Below are 21,133 nucleotides of genomic sequence, written 5' to 3'. Positions count from 1 at the left end.
TATATGGCATGCACTATACTGTCCATGTGTAACATTATTATCTTGACTTTTTGTGAGAATATTTTGTTAAGCAGCAAACTTGATAAAAGTTCTAACTAACATTTTGGCGGGAATTGCACTTTAAATTGGTACACACCACAGCTAATAAAGATATCAGTAGATAAGAGATGTCAAGTGTAGAACCAAATCAAATAATGAATATACCTTTCTTTTCCTCTTCTCGTTTGGCCTTGTCCTCTTCAAATTCTTTAGGCATCTTTTCCTTTTTCTCTTTTTCAACATCATTGTGGAGGTGTTTAGTGGTGTAGCTCAGAGCCGGTGACAGAAGAATTTCTCCATTCTTGCAAAGCTCATCCCTGATCTTTATAAAGAACTGCTGGAGCTCCACAGAATCTTCATAGATTTCAGAGTCCGTTCTTATAGAAAAAAAGAAAGGCATTTAGAAAACAAGAGAGGTTGCAGGAATCCTGGTTCTACTGCTCCCCTTCTTCCCCACGATACATTAAGAAGTGTCTAACAGCAATATAGGACAGCCCAAAAACAGATGCTTTTATTTCAAAGCATTTCTCATAAAATGTAGGTATAACCTCAACCATATTCTAGCAAAAATTAGCAGTGCACACATGCAGAGGAATAAAACATTTCACCTGGGTTTCCTTTTAAGACCTTAGAAGACCCACAACTTATCCTTTTCTTAAATCAATGGCAACAGGCATTCTGCAGTTATACATGCTTGTTACATAGGTGCCCCTTGTGCCTCTACTCAGCAGGGCCACACATTAGCATCATAAAGCCTCTAGTAATTTTCTGCAGCTTATTCAGTCTTTGCAGATGCCCACTTATTCTTCCAATCACTTAGAAACACAGATCTTGATTTATTGATACAGACAAATTATCATCTATATACAGAAAACAAAAAGTATGACAGTGTAGCCCCTACCTTTTTAAACCCCAATATACTTGCACCTCTGTGGAAAGCTAGGGACAGTTTTTCATGTGTGGGCAGTTCTGTAAACCTCACATTATGTCCATCCATTTGCTGTGCAAATCAGAAGTTGCCAAAGGGTATTGTAATTCCAAATTAGAGATGGATAAAATGGGCAAAGGGAAACAGCTGCTCCGAGCAACCAGCTTTTATAAAATGCAGTATGAAAGGTATCCTAATTGCTTAGTCTAATCTATGGCTGGCCATACATGCAACAGGTTTTTCCATTATCCAATGGCTTGATCAATAAAAACTGAATGGGTTTCCCCATAGCAAAGTGGCTGGAGGAATCCTCTATGCTGTGTTATTGTATTCTGACAGCAGGGACACCTCTGCTGTCAGAATACACTGATTGGCTGCAGCGCTGAAACGCCTGGTGATGCCTACCTACACCAACAGGATGATAATGTCGGTGAAATCACTGCAGCATCTTCACCCTATGCAGTCCTAGGTGAAATGATGGATAATAAGCACACACATGAATAAACATTGTAAAATGATGTCCACATATAAAGTCCACATGAACTTGAATACAATTTAATAATGAAGCCTAATGCAGTACAGCCCAACGTGCCCTAATCAAGAAGTTATCTGCGAAGCTCTGTGGGTGCAACCCGACCATCCATGAGTCACTGACAGGAGAATAAGAATTGCAGTGAGCAGTATACAATTGCTTTTATTGAAAAAATGAATCCACTGACATTAAAATAATCTTTGTGCCCATGAAGGAGGGGTATCCCAGGTGGATGATACTCAATCGAACTCGTGGCCAGAGATAGGAAAATACTGTGGGAGAACCGTGATTACTGAGGGATGCAGCACTGCTGGAGGGAAGACACACTGCGGCCTACACATGGAGGGGAAGCCGCTGGAGGAAATCTGCTGCTAGAAGGGAACCCCCAATGAATTGTGGACACCCACAGTGCCACACGGTCTCCATGGCAATTATGTGTTTTGAGGCTACGCCTCTCAAATCGCACGATAGGAGGCAGTATATAAAGAAAGGGGCTGAGCGGGATTGGTCCATGTATAGATCATATTGTATCATTCACTCGAGGCTCACCCTTTTTGTCAGACATATAAAAAATCACCAACATGATACATCATTTCAATACTAATTGCTTCTAGGGGGTATTCTGTTTTATTATTTGTATTATTCTTAGTACAGCTTGCTGATTAAATTAACTATTTATAAGCAACTCTTGATAACTCATAGAAAGAACACTGGAACATTGATATGAAAAAATTGCTTGTTAACTATTGTTTTATGAATTGTTTTTATACTAATATTCCTATGTATCATGTAAGATTCAGAGGATATTGGTATAGTGATTAATGTTTCTAGTCCGCCAGTGACTTTGTATATTGCTGACAAAAAGGGGGAGCCCTGATTGGATGATACAACCTGATCCATACATGGTCCAATCCCGCTCCATCCCTTTCTTTATTAACTGGGTCTTGTCGCCAATCATTCAACTTCAAAAAGATGTGTGGCCTCAAAATTCATTGTTGCCATGGAGACAGTGTGATTCTGTGGATGTCCAGAAGTCATGGTGGTTTCCTTCTGGGAGCAGATCTCCTCCAGCACCTTCCCCTCCATGTGTAGGCTGCAGTGTGGCTTCTCTCCGGAAGAGCTGCATCTATCAGCGATCCCAGTTCTCATACGGTCTTTTCCTCTCTCTGGCAAAGAGTTCGATTTAGTATCATCCAACCCAAACCCCCTCCTTCATGGGCACACAAGCCCATTGAGTTTGTTTTAAAATCAGTGGATACATTTTTTTTTTCAATAAAATACATTTTATACTGTTCATCTGAGTTTTCTGTCAGACACTCATGGATGGTCCAGCAGATGATTTCTTCATTAGGGCGCATTGGGCTGTGCTACAATAAGCTTCATTATTAAATTGGATAAAAGTAAACTTGGATGTTATTTAACAATTTTTATTCATACGTAGACCTTATATGCATCACCTAAGATTCCAATATTTAGCAACAGAGCTCTATCTAGTGGATGGTTGAACTTTATTCTGAAATCTTATTCTGAAATCCTTTGCAGACACACAAAGAAATGAACTGCGTAAAGCAATTCTCTTTATTTCGTTTTCTAGTCACCAGGTTTCACTAGGTTGACCTGCCTGCATGCTCCCTCCTAGGCATATTGGAGGTACAGTTCTGGCAATGGTTTATTGGAATTTTTTTGTAGTATTTAACCTACTAATTTCTTCTGTTTAATATCCCTGTAAAGGGTAATTTTTATTTTGTTTTAAACGTTATACTTACAGCACCTGCTCTGTGTAATAGTTTTGTACAGAGCAGCCCCAACCCTCCTCTTCAAGTCCCCTGCCAGCGCTCCAGGCTCCTCCTCTTCTCAGTGTGCCACCATAGGAAGTCTCTTATTATTGTGACACACTTGTGGGCTCAATCCCAAGCCATGCTGCCTGTGCCCATAGACCCAGAGAGCGTGGCTCAGCCCTGGCCCTGTTCCCTTGGCCCCAGGATATGATTAACAGCAACAGAAGCGAATGGCTCCCACTGCTATCAATCTGCCCTCTGAGAAAGGAGAGAGGAGAGAGCTGCTGCTCTTGGGCACAGCGCTGGATCAAGATCAGGCTTAGTTAAATATAAAGGGGGGTATTGACGGAAGGGGGGGGGTGTACAATGCAGAGAATGCATTAGGGTAAAAAACCTTACACATTTAGAACTAGTTTACAGTTTCCTACCTGTTCATCCGTCGAGCTCTTTCGAGTACCTCAAACATGTGCTCCTGAAACAAATCAAGCCGTCGATACCGGTTGTTTTCTACATTCTTTCGAATTATTTCAAAAGTCAATGGAGGCCGCTTAGGCAACTTGGGGTCAACAGCAGGGATTTCGGCGAGAGAGTCACTATAACACCTTCCTTCATCATCCTGATGACTCATCATAGACACAAAAAGGTTGTGAATAAGCTCCTGAATAAGCAGTGTCACATTGGGCACATGGGAGTCCTCGTCCCCTTCAATGTCTCTTCTGGTTTCCAACAATACTTTATGTAGGACCAAGGCATCCTTGTAAATTAAAGACTCTGGTTCGTTATAAGTGCATGCGTTATTAAACATAATCACAAAGTCCTCACACATAGCATCAATGTCCTGATACTTATTGGCCATTATGTGACTCCTGATCTTTTCCATATCAATTGGCTTTTTTATAGTTACATAATAGTCAGGGAGCTCAGAGCGAGATGGAAGCCGCAAAAAGATGGCGCTGAGACGTCTTCCACGTTTATCAGTGTAATTCTTTACCGCTTCATACACCTCATTCAGCTTTTGCTGCATAGGGCTCAAATACTTGGCTTTCTTAGGAGAGATTCCACTTTTTCTACCTAGAAAGAAGACAGATTTTTGAACTTCCTGAGGAAAGCAACACTTTGCTATTAATTATTCAACAGCCATCCGCTTCATTTGCCTAAGTATATACTAGAGCTGCACGATTCTGGCCAAAATGAGAATCACAATTCTTTTGCTTAGAATAAAAAGATTACGATTCCCGTGGCGTAAAATATTTCACATTATACAAAAAAATTGGGCTAATTTTACTGGTTATTTTTTTTTGTTTTTTTATTCATTAAAGTGTAATTTTTTCCCCAAAAATTGTATTTGAACGACTGCTGTGCAAATACAGTGTGACATAAAATATTGCAACAGCCACTATTTTATTTTCTAGGGTCTCTAAGTGTAAGTGTATTCCTTTGATCTAAAGGACAAAATGTTACAATGTTTATATTTAAGTTCCACTGCTAAAGAATGTTTTGAATCTTGGCATACTGCCGGTTCCCCCCCCCCCCCCCCCCTTTTCTTTTGACAGCTGGTCTGCTTCAGCAGAGGAGAGAGAATTCTCTGCATAGAAAGAATCAGGAAATACTTTGTCAAGATCGCAAGGGGGGAAAAAAGTGTGTGATAACGATTCTTAACGATTAATCGTGCAGCTTTAGCATATACTATAGCTCTTCAAGGGAGATCTAATTATACCAGAGTAATTTGAGTTTCTGCCAGGGACTTCATGATACAGGAACCTGAACATAGTAACCCAATTACCTCAGCAGAAACCTTTCAATTCCCACCGCCTGTGCCAGTGACCTTGGTTTTTTCACCCATTACTCAGACACAAACTCATCATGCGTTGACTTGCATGTATAATCACAAACTACAAATGTGAGCCTGGCCTTGTACAGATTAGCCAGAGACTGGATAATGATTATAGACCTTAGGGATGGAGTAGATTTATATTTGTGTTCAACCTCCTACAGGAGAGCTATGGGCATTATATCTTAATCCATCTTCTAGTGCAGAAGGCTCCAAACCCAGCCACTTCTATCCTGCTAAAAGATTTTATCCCGCCACCAGCTTGGGGCAGTGATGTATCCTTAATGTGCACTGATTGAGGATTAAAGTGTCACTAAACCCACAACATAAAAAACTATCATTGAATGATGTATAATATGCTGTTCATACTCACTCAGTCACTACGAGATTCATTTTCTGTATTCTGCGAAGAATCTGGTTGATCCTGCTGCTCTCTCTCTCCCCCTTCTGTCCAAGCCCCCAATTCAGCTAGATTTTGCAGAGCAGCATTGGTAGGTAGTGCACATGCTCAGTTGTCATTGAGTTTCTATGCTATTTCCTCCCTATCACATCTGAACAGCCCATGTAACTATAGAACCACACATGTGGTAAATGACAGTCCACTTCCTCTCTCCGCCTCCATGTCCACTAACCAGCTAAAACACAATGGGGGTGGGATAGCAAATGTAATTTAATGGAGGCTTCACATCCCTCTTATTCTAAGGCAGACTGGAGGAGTGGAACACAGCCTGTGACTGACAGAAATCTGTCCACACCATATTATTCCCAAAAAATAATAAAGATTTGATTTCAATCACTTATTTATATGCCAATTTAAACAGTTTATTGATATTTATTTTAACATTGTATTTCAAAGGCTGTTTATTTTTGTTAACATGTGACAAGCAGCAAAGGACTAGAGGCTCACCCTGCTTATGTTTCCTTGCAGAAAGGCTGGGAAAGAGCTGGGTCATGTGACAGTTATATATCATTTAGGTACTTAGATGTATTTTTTTTAAATCAAAATTATTACAGTGCCATTATCCACATACAGAAATAAAAGGTACATTGTAAATTAAACAGTGTGTGTGTAGTATCACTTTAAGGTCAGCAGAGGCTGACCCCCCCCCCGGGTCACTTATGGAGACCCTGTTGTAAGGGGTGCTCTCTAATGGGAGCCCTGATGCAAGATGGGGTCTCTAATGGGGATGTTGATGTAATGAGGAGGGGGGGGGGATCTCTGATGGGGGACAAATATTTGTAAAATACACGTGGCCCTAGTACTGAAAAGTTTGGAGACCAATGCTCTAGTGAATGAATGAAAGACAAAAGTTTTCTATGGGGTTCTGATATTGTGAAAGGGATGCAGTAGGTGTGGACGCCTACATTATAGGAAAGGTTACAAACAAATTGATAAATCTTAGGAAATGGATGCACTGCACTTTAAATTGCAAGTATGGGCAAAACGTATTATTTTTTTCCCATTTTGGATAGAGTAAGGGATGTGTCCCATTGGGGAGATTTACCTTCACTTCCTTTCCCAAAGCCAAAACAGGAAGTGAGAGAAAATCCATCCAAAGTGAGGGTGAGGAAATCTTGGTGTGTCCCGAGGTTTATCTGAACTAATGTCCCTATTGGTATATTTCCCCCTCTATTCCTGTACCAGTGACAACCCAAAATTTGTGATTTTCTTATACATTCACTTATGATGATAATGGTAAACAGGACAAATACAGAGGCAAAATCTTACTAACGAGGGGAGCAGACTGCAATCAAAGCCTGACAGGGGTTCTAATACCTCTCCAATCTATCCAATACTAAAAAAAAAGTTTTGCCTTTAATTGCAAAGTGCATTTAAATGCATTAAACCATACATCAAAAAAGATCCCTACCATAAAAAGAACTTAATCAGAACATAAAAAGCACATCAACACACCAATGAAAAGTATATTATTGTAAACCTGTCAGCAACCAGGGCAAATCATAAGCCAAGAATTTTGTTCAGTGAAAGCCACCCGTTAAAGTTGTCAACAGAAACAAAGATACAGACAGACAATGGATGTTGTATGCAAATCTCAAATTTTGCTCTGAAAGTCCAGCTTGGCCATGCTATTCTCTTGCCTGGCCATTGCAGCCAATAAATTGATGGAGAAAAAGGTGCCAAAATATAAGGAGTGGTAGGACCAAGCACAACTATTAAACCTAATAAGATTTGCACAGTATTCAGGCTCCATATAATTTAGTGATGCACCGAAAGTTCGGGATTTCACCATGCTGAAAGCAAAAAAAAGGTGCCCATAATGGCTGTCGAAAACACCTGTGATTTTACCACAATTTTACAGTGATTATGGTGTGTTTTTAATGGGTCACAGAACTCATATAAATTTTTTTAATATAATATATATATATATATATATATATATAATTTTTTATTTTATTTTTGTATTTTATTTTTTAAAAACCCATTAGTTTCGGTCACGTGCATCCTGAATTTTCAGTTTCAGCACCGGAATTTTCATTACGGTACACCGCTCGTATATTTGGATTTAATGCATGCTCAGTTTGAATTGCCCAGATTGCGATAAACAGCAAGGTACTTTACCATGTAACATACACAGAATGTCAAACAGGAGAATGAAATGCAGGAAGCACTATTCACTTACTTAACTTGAGTTTTGGAGATGCCATGTCCTCATCATCTGGCACAGGGCCAAGCTCCTTCCTCTTTTCTTTAAGGATTTTATCCAGAATGTGTGCATCATTATAAACCTGCATGACAATGAGCAACACATTCACCAATATTTCTAAGGCAAGCAGAATAAAGGCATAATATAGTTGTTACTTTTAATTTGCAGTCAGAATTCTGAGAAAACATTACACTGAGACAAAGTAGTAATTAGTGATATAACACAGAGAAAGCTGGAAATAAAGTAAAGTTGGGTCACCGGATCAGATTACATATGCGCATGTTAATACATTTAGATGCCGCCACTTGCCGTATTACTTTCAAAAGTATTTTTGTACCCATGAAGGTAAAATAACCATAGAAATATGATTTCTACAAAATAAAATGCTGTACAACCTGTGAGCCTTCTTCATTATAGTGCCAGGCATTTCGAAATATTAACTTCATATCATCCATCATGGCTTCTTCTGTTGCATATTTGTCCGTACGAATGTTTTGTTCAATTGTTTTCAAGTCCATGGGCTCCAGAATAATTTTATAGTAGTCAGGGTAGTCCTTTTTGGATGGCTTGAACATAAATAGATCACAGAGGCGGCGTCCAGTACCGGGTTCTCGAGCCTCCAGAACTGCACTAAACAGAATCTTCATCCGTTGTTTCCTTATGTTTTTCTTGCTAAAATGTAATGAAAGAAGAATTTAAAGACAAATGTGTGAGAAACAAATGCAGCTAATGTAATCAAAGCCTACAAAGACATGTAACATTCAGTAGAAGATTTCTTTAGGGAATAGATCTCGATAAATATTCTTCAATATCTAGAACGATTGTAGTTTATATATTAATAGCGGCAAGACTTGGCTATAACCAGCTTATGGAAATCCCTTGATGCACCTAATCTATCAAATGTCATTGCTAGAGTAAACATCCAAGCACAATATAAACTGATGTTGGCCTACAAGAACTCTCCATCATCCCCTTTAAAAAAAAAAAAAATGCCAAGCTTGGCTCTCTCACCCTAGAGCCTCTAAATACTTGAGAATTTAACCCTTAAAGCGGAGGGCCGTTTAAAAAAAAAAAAAAAAAAAAAAAAAAGTCAGCAGCTGCAAACACTGCAGCTGCCGACTTAATCAGCCCACTTACCTGTCCAGGGCGCCCGCGATGTCGGCCGCCCGAGGCCGACCTGTCCCTCGGCTCTCGGGTCCCGGCGACTCCATTCCTTGTAAGGGAAACAGGCAGTGGAGCCTTACGGCTTCACTGCCCGTTTCCTACTGCGCATGCGTGAGTCACGCAGCGCTTTGTGAATGGGACGCGCTGTGTTCTGGAACACACAGTTCCCAGAACACAGCGCGACCCATTACCCAGAAGACGCCGCACGGAGGAGAGAAGAAAGAAGATCTCCGCGGAGGAGGAAGATTAGGATTATGTGCATAATACCTCCACTGCCATGGTCCACAACAAACGTGGGAAAGATGTGCGGAAGCCGCAAGTCGTGATAGACTATAATTGCACTATGGGAGGTGTTGACAGAGCCGATCAGGCAATTACATTTTATGCGCAAACACCAAAAAAAAAATATTATAAAAAGATTTTCCGGCATCTTCTGGAACAATGCCTTTGGAATGCATATGTTCTATACAGAGCACAGAGTGACGCCGCACGGAGGAGAGAAGAAAGAAGATCTCCGCGGAGGAGGAAGATTAGGATTATGTGCCTAGCAACAGGCACTTCTGGTAAGTAAAAAAAAAATATTTTTCTTCATTTTTTTTTTTTTTAGATTTTTTTTGTAATTTTTAATATTTTTTTTTTTTCAGGGTGGCCCTCCACTTTAACTCTTTAAAATCTGAGTTTTTGGTGTGGTTCACCACCTATCACTACATTCTTTGTTCCTTGTAAAATTAGTTAATTTGATGATCGACCCCTGCTTACAGCTTGGACCCAATTGGGGTAGGCAGGTTTTGATTATCAAGTATTATATCAACATCTGTTAATCCTTCCTTTTGTTGCAAATGTTTATTACTAGGGTGTACACTTAAAGTGGTGTTGCCACCAAAAAAATAAAACTACTTAAAATTCGTAAAAAAAATCCAAAAAAAATAATTGGCAAAAAAAAAAATTTTTACTCACCTCTAAATACCGGTTGCTAGGGGGTCCCTCGTAGTCTGCCTTCTTCATTGCCCGGGCTGGTGACATCACTTCCCCTCGCGCCGCACATTCACCTGGGACCTGTCATGTGTCCCAGGTGACTGTACGGCGTATCACGGTGCCCTGCGCCGCTCGCGCATGCGCAGTGGGTGCCCGGCTGTGAAGCCACAGCCGGGTGCCCACAGTATGCATGACGGCGCCGCGAGCGGAGCGGGGAGCGAGGGGGGGCTTCGTTCTCCCGCATCGCTGGACCCTGGGGCAGGTAAGTGTCCGATTATTAAAAGCCAGCAGCTGCAGTATTTGTAGCTGCTGACTTTTATTTTATTTTTTTTAGGGGGTACCCCACTTTAAGAAACAGAGATCCACAGGATCACGGCTGATCTCTTGTGTGTTCCAGTTTATGTAGCTGAGATAAGGAGCAGAGAACATGTTCTCGGCTTCTCATCCCAATATACAACCCTTCTATCACAAACGGACAGTTTATGAAAGTGAGATCCGAAGATAGTTACACTCAACTATCTCCCTTCCAGATACACCAGCTCATATGTAGCGGATCTGGGAGAGAGGCTGGTGTGTTCACAGGAAGCAGGCCTATTTCTTCCTAATATCAGCACTAGTGGCTTAAAAATAATAATAACAACATACACACACATAATAGTGAGTGTACAGCTTGTATAACAGTGTAAATTTGCTGTACCCTCAAATTCAACACAGCCATTAACCTCCCTGGCAGTATCCCCGAGCGTGACTCGGGTTTGTTTTTTTCTTGTAGAAGCGGTTATCCCAAGTCACGCTCGGGGTGACATTGCAGAGCGGCCAGCGGAGATCTTACCTTCTCCTGGAGCTCCAGCGATGTTCTCTGCTGTCCTCCCCTGTGATCGCAGACGCGATCGCAGGCGAGATCACCGGCATCTCACTTCCTGGTTCCGTTCCCTGTGAGCAGCAGCGGTTCACCGGAGCGGAACTGGGTGGGAATTTCAAAAAGTGAAACATAACACAAACACATAAAAAGAGGTGATACACTGTAATCTGAGAGGATTACACTGTATCATCTCTTTATCTGACTGATAACTGTACAGTGCCCCTTGCCTCCAATAAAATAGCCAATAAAATCTAACATGTCATCAAAAAAGCGCCACTTCGCTACAAAATCGCATTTGGACTAGCTGAGTGACAGCGGCAGCGACACAGAGTTGCTCGCAGAATTTAGCGATAGTGAGTCGTGGGGAGAATTGTCGTCCGACACTGACACGGATCTGACAAGTGACAGAGGTGATGATCCTGCACCTGACCTCAGATGTGTGCAATTGGTGTCCTATCCACTGCGATACAGACCAGGTAGCGCCGCCAAGATTCCCCCCTTCACTGGATCACCTGGGATGAAGGTAGATGTCGAGCGTGACAACCCTCTGGCCTAACTGCAATGATTCCTCACTGAGGATGTAATTGAAAAAATTGTCACAGAGACAAATCGCTACCAAGAACAGCAATCCGCTGCGCTGCATGCCAGGTTTTCCCGAAACAGAAAGTGGGAACCAGTGACCAAAGAGGACATCTGGCAGTTCCTGGGACTCATTCTTCAGGGGGTGGTGGGGAAACCGCTCCAGAAATGGTACTGGACCACCAATAAATTACTAGCCACTCCTTTTTTTGGCGCCGTGATGTCCGAATACCGTTTTTCCCTCATGAAGTATTTCCACTTCACAAACAATGAAGAGTTTGATGAGGCCACGCATCCTGCACCCAAACTAAAAAAAAATCTGGGAGGTATGGCAAATTATCGTGACCAATTTCCAGCGGACCTACGTGCCAGAAAGGGACGTCTGCGTGGATGAAAGCTTGATGGCCGCCTGAGCTGGATACAATTTATTGCATCCAAAAGAGCACGGTTTGGCATAAAATCCTACATGCTCTGCGAGTCATCCACCAGGTACATATGGAATTCGGTCATTTACAATGGTAAAGGCACGAAGTTCAACCCCAGGTACAGCGGCTATGGGATGGCCACATCATCAGTCCTTACACTGCTGGAGCCATTGCTGAACCAGGGATATTGTGTGACCATGGACAATTTCTATACGTCTCCGGAACTTTTTGAGGTTTTGCTACAAAACAATACCGATGCGTATGGTACTGTTAGGCCTAACCGACGTGACATGCCATCTATGTTCTCCAGGAAAAAGCTAAAAACCGGAGAAATGGTTGCCTGGCAAAAGGGTAAGATGATGGCAATGCGATGGCGAGACAAGAAGGACGTGTGTCTCATGAGCACTGTGCATAATACCTCCACTGCCATGGTCCACAACAAACGTGGGAAAGATGTGCGGAAGCCGCAAGTCGTGATAGACTATAATTGCACTATGGGAGGTGTTGACAGAGCCGATCAGGCAATTACATTTTATGCGCAAACACCAAAAAAAAAATATTATAAAAAGATTTTCCGGCATCTTCTGGAACAATGCCTTTGGAATGCATATGTTCTATACAGAGCACAGAGTGACAAGCCTCTTATTCATGCCGATTTTACCTGGAAGGTGGCTGAACAGATTTTCGTCAAACACCAGGCACCATCAGGATCTGCGATCAGACCTGGACGACATGCTGTTGACGTTGTCAACCCAGAACGCCTAACAGGTCGTCACTTTATGGACTACATATCACCAACCACAAAAAAGGCAGCACCTACCAGGATGTGTGTGGTTTGCTGTTCAAAGAGATAGCAGTGGAAAAAAAGTCAGAAAAGAAAGCCGGTTCTATTGTCCAGATTGTGATGTTGGACTGTGTGCTGTACCTTGTTTCAAAATTTATCACACTCAGGATGTTTATTGAATTTTCTTTGTTTGACAAATTTCATTATTTCGCATTACATTATTGAATAAAATTATATTATTTATTAGATTACAATTCATGATTTTGTGTTTCAAACTTTATCACATCTGGGATGTCTACTAGAGTCTTGTTTGGTCAGGTTTTAGTAAGTAATTACTAAGAATTGCAGGCCTATAATACATAACACCAAATTTCCATGCAAAAGAATTGTACCGCTTTTTGTACAAAATTCCTGACAGAATCATACCGCCAGGGAGGTTAATGTCTAAACCGCTGGCAACAGAAGTGAGTACACCCCTAAGTGAAAATATCCAAACTGGAACCAAAAATGTCAATATTTTGTGTGGCCACCATTATTTTCCAATAGGGTTTAGGTCTGGAGACATGCTGGGCCAGTACATCTCCTTTATCCTCAGCTTCTTTAGCAAGGCAGTGGTCACCTTGGAGGTGTGTTTTGGGTCGTTATGTTGGAATACTGCCTTGCAGCCCAGTCTCCAAAGGGAGGGGATCATGTTCTGCTTCAGTATGTGACATTACATATTGGCATTCATGGTTCCCTCAATGAACGTTAGCTCTCCAGTGCTGGCAGCACTCATGCAGCCCCAGACCATGACACTCCCACCACCATGCTTGACTGTAGACAAGACACACTTGTCTTTGTACTCCTCACCTGGTTCCCGACACACACGCTTGACACCATCTGAACCAAATAAGTTTATCTTGGTCTCATCAGACCACAGGACATGGTTCCGGTAATCCAGACCCCCCCTCCCTTATCCCACCCAGCGCACGGGGGTCTCCCGCATAGCGGGCGGCCTTATTGCTGCTTAGGAAGGAGCGGATTACCGGTGGTGCACGATTCATCAGTCAGCCGGGGCACGCTTCCACAGTGTTGGTGGGCCACCTTTGCAGGACGCTCTCGCCATATATACCATGGGGGGGCGCCGTGCAACTGTGGCCTGAGGTCTCCTTGTGCACTGTGGCGCACCTGCACCGTTGCCAGGTTAATGTACTGCATGACGGGACAACCTACAGCATTGCCCTGCCAGCTTGACGCATCCACGCTGGCCCTTGTGCGGCCGATCTGCACTGACACGAGTGTCACGTGTGATGTAATGATGTCACATGCTACCCACGAGTTCCCATCTAGGGCACAGCACCCAAACGGATAGGGGTGCCACCGCCATCCTGTGACACAGTTGTGGACTTTCATCACTTACAAGGTAGGAGGCCCAAGCTATCCTGTCAATTTGAGAACACTTGGCTCGCTCCAGTGGATGTTTCTATCCCCGGACTGGATACACACACACATACATTTATACATACACATTATAATTATATATATATATATATATATATATATATATATATATTTTACACATACAGTGGTGTGAAAAAGTGTTTGCCCCCTTCCTCATTTCCTGTTCCTTTGCATGTTTGTCACACTTAAGTGTTTCGGAACATCAAACCAAGTAAACACAAAATGCAATTTGTAAATGAAGGTGTTTATTATTAAAGGTGAAAAAAAATCCAAACCATCATGGCCCTGTGTGAAAAAGTGATTGCCCCCCTTGTTAAAACATACTATAACTGTGGTTGTCCACACCTGAGTTCAATTTCTCTAGCCACACCCAGGCCTGATTATTGCCACACCTGTTCACAATCAAGGCATCACTTAAATAGGAGCTGCTTGACACAGTAAGGTCCACCAGAAGATCCTTAAAAGTTACACATCATGCCGAGACCCAAAGAAATTCAGGAACAATTGAGAAAGAAAGTAATTGAGATCTATCAGTCTGGAAAGGGTTATAACGCCATTTCCAAAGCTTTGGGAATCCAGCGAACCACAGTGAGAGCCATTATCCACAAATGGCGAAGACATGGAACAGTGGTGAACCTTCCCAGGAGTGGCCGGCCGCCCAAAATTACCCCAAGAGCGCAGCGACGACTCATCCAAGAGGTCACAAAAGACCCCACAACAACGTCCAAGGAACTGCAGGCCTCACTTGCCTCAGTTAAGGTCAGCGTTCATGCCTCCACCATCAGGAAAAGACTGGGCAAAAATGGCCTGCGTGGCAGAGTTCCAAGGAGAAAACCACTGCTGAGCAAAAAGAACATCAAAGCTCGTCTCAATTTCTCCACAACACATCTTGATGATCCCCAAGACTTTTGGGACAACATTCTGTGGACCGATGAGACAAAAGTGGAACTCTTTGGAAGGTGTGTGTCCAAGTATATCTGGCGTAGAAGGAACACTGCATTTCATAAAAAGAACATTATACCAACAGTAAAATATGGTGGTGGTAGTGTGATGGTCTGGGGCTGTTTTGCTGCTTCAGGACCTGGAAGACTTGCCGTGATAAAAGGAACTATGAATTCTGCTGTCTACCAAGAGATCCTGAAGGAGAATGTCCGACCATCTGTTCGTGTACTCAAGCTGAAACGAACTTGGGTTCTGCAGCAGGACAATGATCCTAAACACACCAGCAAGTCCACCACCGAATGGCTGAAGAAAAACAAAATGAAGACTTTGGAGTGGCCTAGCCAAAGTCCTGACCTGAATCCTATTGAGATGTTGTGGTATGACCTTAAAAAGGCCGTTCATGCTCGAAAACCCTCTAATGTAACTGAATTAGGACAATTCTGCAAAGATGAGTGGGCCAAAATTCCTCCAGGACGCTGTAAAAGCCTCATTGCACGTTATCGCAAACGCTTGGTTGCAGTTGTTGCTGCTAAGGGTGGCCCAACCAGTTATTAGGTTTAGGGGGCAATCACTTTTTCACACAGGGCCATGATGGTTTGGATTTTTTTTCACCTTTAATAATAAACACCTTCATTTACAAATTGCATTTTGTGTTTACTTGTGTTGTCCTTGACTATTGTTTAAATTGGTTTGATGTTCCGAAACACTTAAGTGTGACAAACATGCAAAGGAACAGGAAACGAGGAAGGGGGCAAACACTTTTTCACACCACTGTACATACATAGAATTGTTTGCCTTTAAAGTTCCATTAGTACCGGGGGTACTTTTTTGCTTCTTATGCATATTTTATCACAAACAAAAAATAAATGACTTGGTATGGCAATGCTGGCCTTGAAATTGGCATCAACAAATATGGACATGTTTCTATTTCATGCGCAAAACCATGGTGGTGTGCTAGCTACAATATAAAAGGCATAGACTTAATTTTTTTTTTAATCTTATGTTGTTTTCCAATGTTTCTACTCACTAGCAAATTTTGAATATTTTATTTACCGGTTATTCTCTCATTTAATTTGGGAAATAAAACTGAAAGGAAACCTGTGATGATACAAATATGGCAGCTACCAATTCTGACCAAATTGTCAAGTCTTAGGCCGCGTACACACGCGCGGACTGTTGGCCCAACTTTGTCCGTCCAACAGTTTGAGCGAACAGTCCGCTCAAACTTAGCATGGACGGACATGGCCACACACGACGGACGAACAGTTTGCTGAAACCGTGCGCGATGACGTGAACGGCACGTACGACGGGACGAAAAATACGACGTCCTATACACTGCAATGCAACCTTCCGACGTGGAAATCCTTTCTGAGCATGCGCGAGACTTAGTTAGCCGAACAAGCCTACACACGAGCGAACAGTCCGCTGAAACAAGGTTTCAGCGGACAGTTTTTCGGAATTTCCGTAAGACCTTGTTCGGCCAACTGTCCGCTGAAACTGTCCGCTGAAGCCCCACACACGAGCGGACTGTCCGCCCAAACACTGTTCAGCGGACAAGGTTGGGCGAACAGTCCGCGCGTGTGTACGCGGCCCTAGGCCTCATTCACACTAGCAGTGTAAAACCTATGTTTATATGCATTTAAAAGGACATTTCTAAACACATAAATGCATGTAACAATATTTCAGTGGTGCCATATACCTGTGTTTAAGTGCAGTTAGTTCAGCTGTGTTTACAGAATGAAGAATTCCGTGCATCAAGGATCCTTTAGACATCCTAAACCAGCCTAAATGCAGGCAAATGCTCCTAGATGTGGCTAATCCTGCTTTAAAGCAGGAAAATCTAGTATGCAGAAAAAAAAGTTATCAGGGAAGCAGCCCTCGCTCTAACTCTAGTGAGAGTTTGCCGGGGGGGGGGGGGGGGCTGGTCATGAGAGGGCCAATGAGAGCTGCAGGGTTGGAGGTGTGCCTCTGTGTAAATCTAGGAAGTGAACAGGCAGCAGCTTCAGCTGCCCATTATTAAAGTGATTGCAGCCAGATTTCTGCAGCATATTTAATAATCAAATAATAAGCAACGTGGTTGGAGGAAGGCTTCTAGGGCTGCAACTAACGATTATTTTCATAATCGATTAGTTGGCCGATTATTGTTTCGATTAATCGATTAATCGGTTAATAACCTTAAAAAAAGGTGTGGTGTCTAATTTAGTTAATATGTAAAGTTTTAAAAAAGGCAATTTATTCTTAAATATTATATGCAGTGGTAAATATAAATAACCAACTATATGGTTAGGGAGCAAAATATCGTATCCACTCTGAGAATAACAGACAGAAGAGATATACTGTATATATTAGAGGGGATATATACTGTATATACTATTAGAGGAGATATACTGTATATACTATTAGAAGAGATGTACTGTATATACTATTATAGGCTATATACTATTAGAGGAGAGATATAATGTATATACTAGAGAGATATACTGTATATATTAGAAGAGATGTACTGTATATACTATTATAGGCTATATACTGCATATACTATTAGAGAGGATATACTGTATATACTATTAGAGGGGATATACTGTATATGCTATTAGAGGGGATATACTGTATATGCTATTATAGGCTATATACTGTATATACTATTAGAGTAGATATACTGTATATACTGTTAGAGGACATATACTGTATATACTATTAGAGGAGAGAGATACTATTAAAGGGACAATCTGGTAAATATCATCAGACTCATTAACTTTAACCCCATTTTGTTACTGGCCGATTAAGCGATTATGAAAATATGAATCGATTCATTTAATAATCGATTAGTTGTCGATTAATCGATTAGTTGTTTCAGCCCTAAAGGCTTCAGAATGGCAAAGATGTTTTTATTATAAATTATGTGAGCAGACTGCAGTTCCTCTTTAATGGACCCTGGGTTATAAGTGGGTACCTTCAGGTGACTGGACACTGATAAAGCTTTGCAGGATATAGCTATATCCTAGTTGCCTACCCTACTCTCAGACCTTAGTTTATTGCTAGTGTCCCACTGTATTTCAACATATGTAATTTACAGGCAAGTCAAAATTCATAGACCCTGGGATGTCCCCAAGTAATGAATAGAAAGGGTGGGCAACAACAAGGTAAACAGTACTGTGCCAAAGGGCACAATAAGAAGGGTCAATGCACCAATTGCATAGTGCTGCACCAAGAACCTTGAGGCCAAAAGCTAAATCCACAGAAGCTTGGACATCCACCTGGTAAACTTGGAAGTACGACCTGAATAACAGGGGGCAGCCTTGCAAATTGTGGGCAACAGATGCAAGAGCTGGGTGATGTCAACCCCCGTGTCTCGGGCGGACTGAAGATCATTTTGCAGTGTTACAGTTAACGTACTGTGCTGGATACCCCTTTCTGTAAATGTGAGTGTTAACTTTTACATGAATAAAATATACAATGGTTTTACACTATGGGAGAATCTTTTGCCTATATGTGATCTAACTTGATTATAATTGGTGAGGAGCCAAGAGGACATACAGCGGCAGATTATCAAAAGGTACCGGCACAAAGGAGACACGTGCAAATAAGGGTGTTTGATCTATAGGAGAATATAGATGAAACCTTGAGGTGAGCTGCCACCCACACTAATATTTATCACACACGGTCGGCTTGATTTGCATTGGATATAAAAGGGTGACACCAAGTTATATAACGGAGAAGGAAGAATACGACTTTTAATGTTTTATGCACACTGAAGATTCTTTAGGGTACTTTAATCTACTTATGTTATTTTAATAATTTTCTTGGAACTATTTGCACATTTTCAAGCCAACACTGTCTTTGCTATCAGGTGGTTTGATTTGAAGCATGCAGTGTATTGCACATTAACCTGTTTGAATGCAATATATATAAGAATTTTGAGGCAATTTATTAATTTCACCGTTTGAATTTACCACACAGCACTGAGAGCACTTTATAAAATATTGGAGTTATTACAATATTAGTAAACATGAAATACATAGGAGTCCTCTCCACTGCGCTGACATCGTGCATGTGCGGTTGGGGCGGGGTGGTGCGCACGCTGCCCAAGAGGCCATTAGGAGGGCAGACTGGCATCGCAACACAGCTGACACTAGTCAGCTGTGTTAACTTAGCAATTAGCAAGTACTTATAAGCACACAGCAGACTTAGTATGGCATCCGCTCCACAATAGCTGGATTTCAGGTTGCTGTGTCACTATCTCACCCCCTTGAAGGTAAATGATTCTACTCTATAACCTCTATTCATTGTGCCATGCTGAATGTATCCCCTTTAGTACTCTATACACTTTGACTATTTAATGTATTAAGGTTGATCTGACTTTGGTCAATAGATGTTGGTCATCCATATGGCTTTTGTGATTGTCAACATCCCCACTCTGACCTAATACTTCAATCAGGTACAAACTTTCATGGCATATACTTTTGTATAGATTTTCCTATACTCAAATAGTGGGGCATATATATGTTATATTACATAGATACTATTTACGGTTATCTTTTTCATATTTAGGCTGACCTTCCATTTGCTGGCTCAGTGCTCCTGTCTGCCTGGTCCTGGGTGGTTTTCTCTGTGGGGGGGGGGAGGAGAGGTCCGTCATCTTTGACTTCTCGACATAGGTTCAACCTACAGGTAGTTACCTCAGTGGGGCGATCGGGATCGTTTTACAAAAGCATAATCCTTTTTTCTTTTTACTATGGAATGTTTCATCTGTGACACCATTTCAGCACATGTAAGTGCATCCATTATAAATAAATTAGATATATTTTTGACGGACTCATATCTATTTCATGTTTACTCATATATTCCATTTTCAAACAATAATACAGATGCACAGTTGTGAGTTCCTAAAAAACAACCCTGAGGAAAGACTAATTGAAACACGTCGGGAGAAGGACCACATTTGATCGTGCGCTGCTATTTTGGTGTTCTCTTCTGCAGATTTGTATACAATTCCTTTTCACCATTTGGTCCTCAGTGACCATGTTTTTAATGATGTGCTTTGTATAATAAATATATTTTTTGCAACATCTCTTGTATATCTCCTAATCTATTTTTGTTGTGTAGATATTAATGCCTTTAAAGTCCACCTAGGGGTACCCATTCTTTTGTTCAAATTTCTGGATGTGGCATTATATCCAAGTAAGCACTTTACTGACCTTCCTATTAATTCTTCTGATAATTCTTTTCACTCCTTTGTCAGAAATCTTGAGAGGAGCACCTGGTTTGGTCGTTTTATGGTAAAATTATGTTCTTTCCACTTCCAGATTATGGCCCCAACAGTGCTCACTGGCACATTCAGATGTTTAGATATCCTTCTTTAACCAATGCGATCAGTATGTTTTGCAACAATAAGGTTGCGAAGGTCTTGAGAGAGCTCTTTGCTTTTACCCATCATGAGATGTTTCTTATGTGACATCTTGGTAATGAGACACCTTTTTATATGCCATCAGTTAAGACTGAACCAGTGGATATTAATTTGTACTGCCAAGGGGCAGGATTGCTTTCTAATTACTGCTAGATTTCAGCTGGTATCTTGGCTTTCTATGCCTTTTTGCACCTCCCTTTTTTCATGTTTATATTTATACTTCAATACTTTTTCCTTGTATCATTCCATTTTATTACACAAGTTAATTTCTGAACTTCTTTGTTCTAGTTTCTTCGTATGTATGGATTACCGATCTGTGGTGAATATTTCATGTCAATAGCATCTTTAGAAATATATTTATCTATTTATATTTTACCCACTGTAAATGTATCCAGGGTGCAGGAACTCAACCACGTCCCCGTGGGTGTGGCTAAATTGCACCAACAGTGGGGGGGATCTTAAAGAGGAAATACCCGCAGTTTCAGGGGTGCCCTATCCACAAAGTGCAGAGTTAAGGGGTGTGCTACGTACATAGAGCAGGGTCCAGGCATGTGCAAAGCAGATGGTGCAGTGTACAGTATGCTACGTATGGATTCCGGAGTTGAGTTCAAAAGCCCTGGGTGCAACGGCTACATGAAATGGCCTGGCGGGCCAGACTCAGCCTGTGGACCTAGTGCTTGACACGTGTTCTGGGAAATCAACACAAAAGAGTAAGGCAGAGTTCAGTGTCTGCAAGTGCTCTGCCAAGGTTAAATCCGGAAGACGAGATTCTGCTGGTTGT

General features: G+C 41.6%; 1 protein-coding gene across 13 annotated transcripts in view; it reads right to left on the bottom strand.

Annotated features, from left to right (window-relative positions):
- The window catches only part of PBRM1 (polybromo 1), a 156,545-nt gene that overhangs the window by 57,017 nt on the left and 78,395 nt on the right, over window positions 1-21,133 (bottom strand). For all 13 annotated transcript variants that reach the window (XM_077452205.1, XM_077452210.1, XM_077452209.1 and 10 more), the window contains exons 14-17: window positions 8,170-8,446; window positions 7,751-7,856; window positions 3,706-4,348; window positions 205-416 (exon numbers count right to left, since the gene is read on the bottom strand). In XM_077452205.1, the coding sequence (XP_077308331.1) occupies window positions 205-416; window positions 3,706-4,348; window positions 7,751-7,856; window positions 8,170-8,446 (1,238 nt within the window). The remainder of the gene's footprint in view (window positions 1-204; window positions 417-3,705; window positions 4,349-7,750; window positions 7,857-8,169; window positions 8,447-21,133) is intronic.

This window comes from Lithobates pipiens, unplaced genomic scaffold (assembly GCF_037356315.1).
Source record: "Lithobates pipiens isolate NorthernLeopardFrog02 unplaced genomic scaffold, aLitPip1_a1.2 Scaffold_23, whole genome shotgun sequence".
Classification (NCBI taxonomy): domain Eukaryota; kingdom Metazoa; phylum Chordata; class Amphibia; order Anura; family Ranidae; genus Lithobates; species Lithobates pipiens.
The sequence above is the reverse complement of the archived record's forward strand: the minus strand, read 5'-3'. Positions and strand labels throughout refer to the sequence as shown.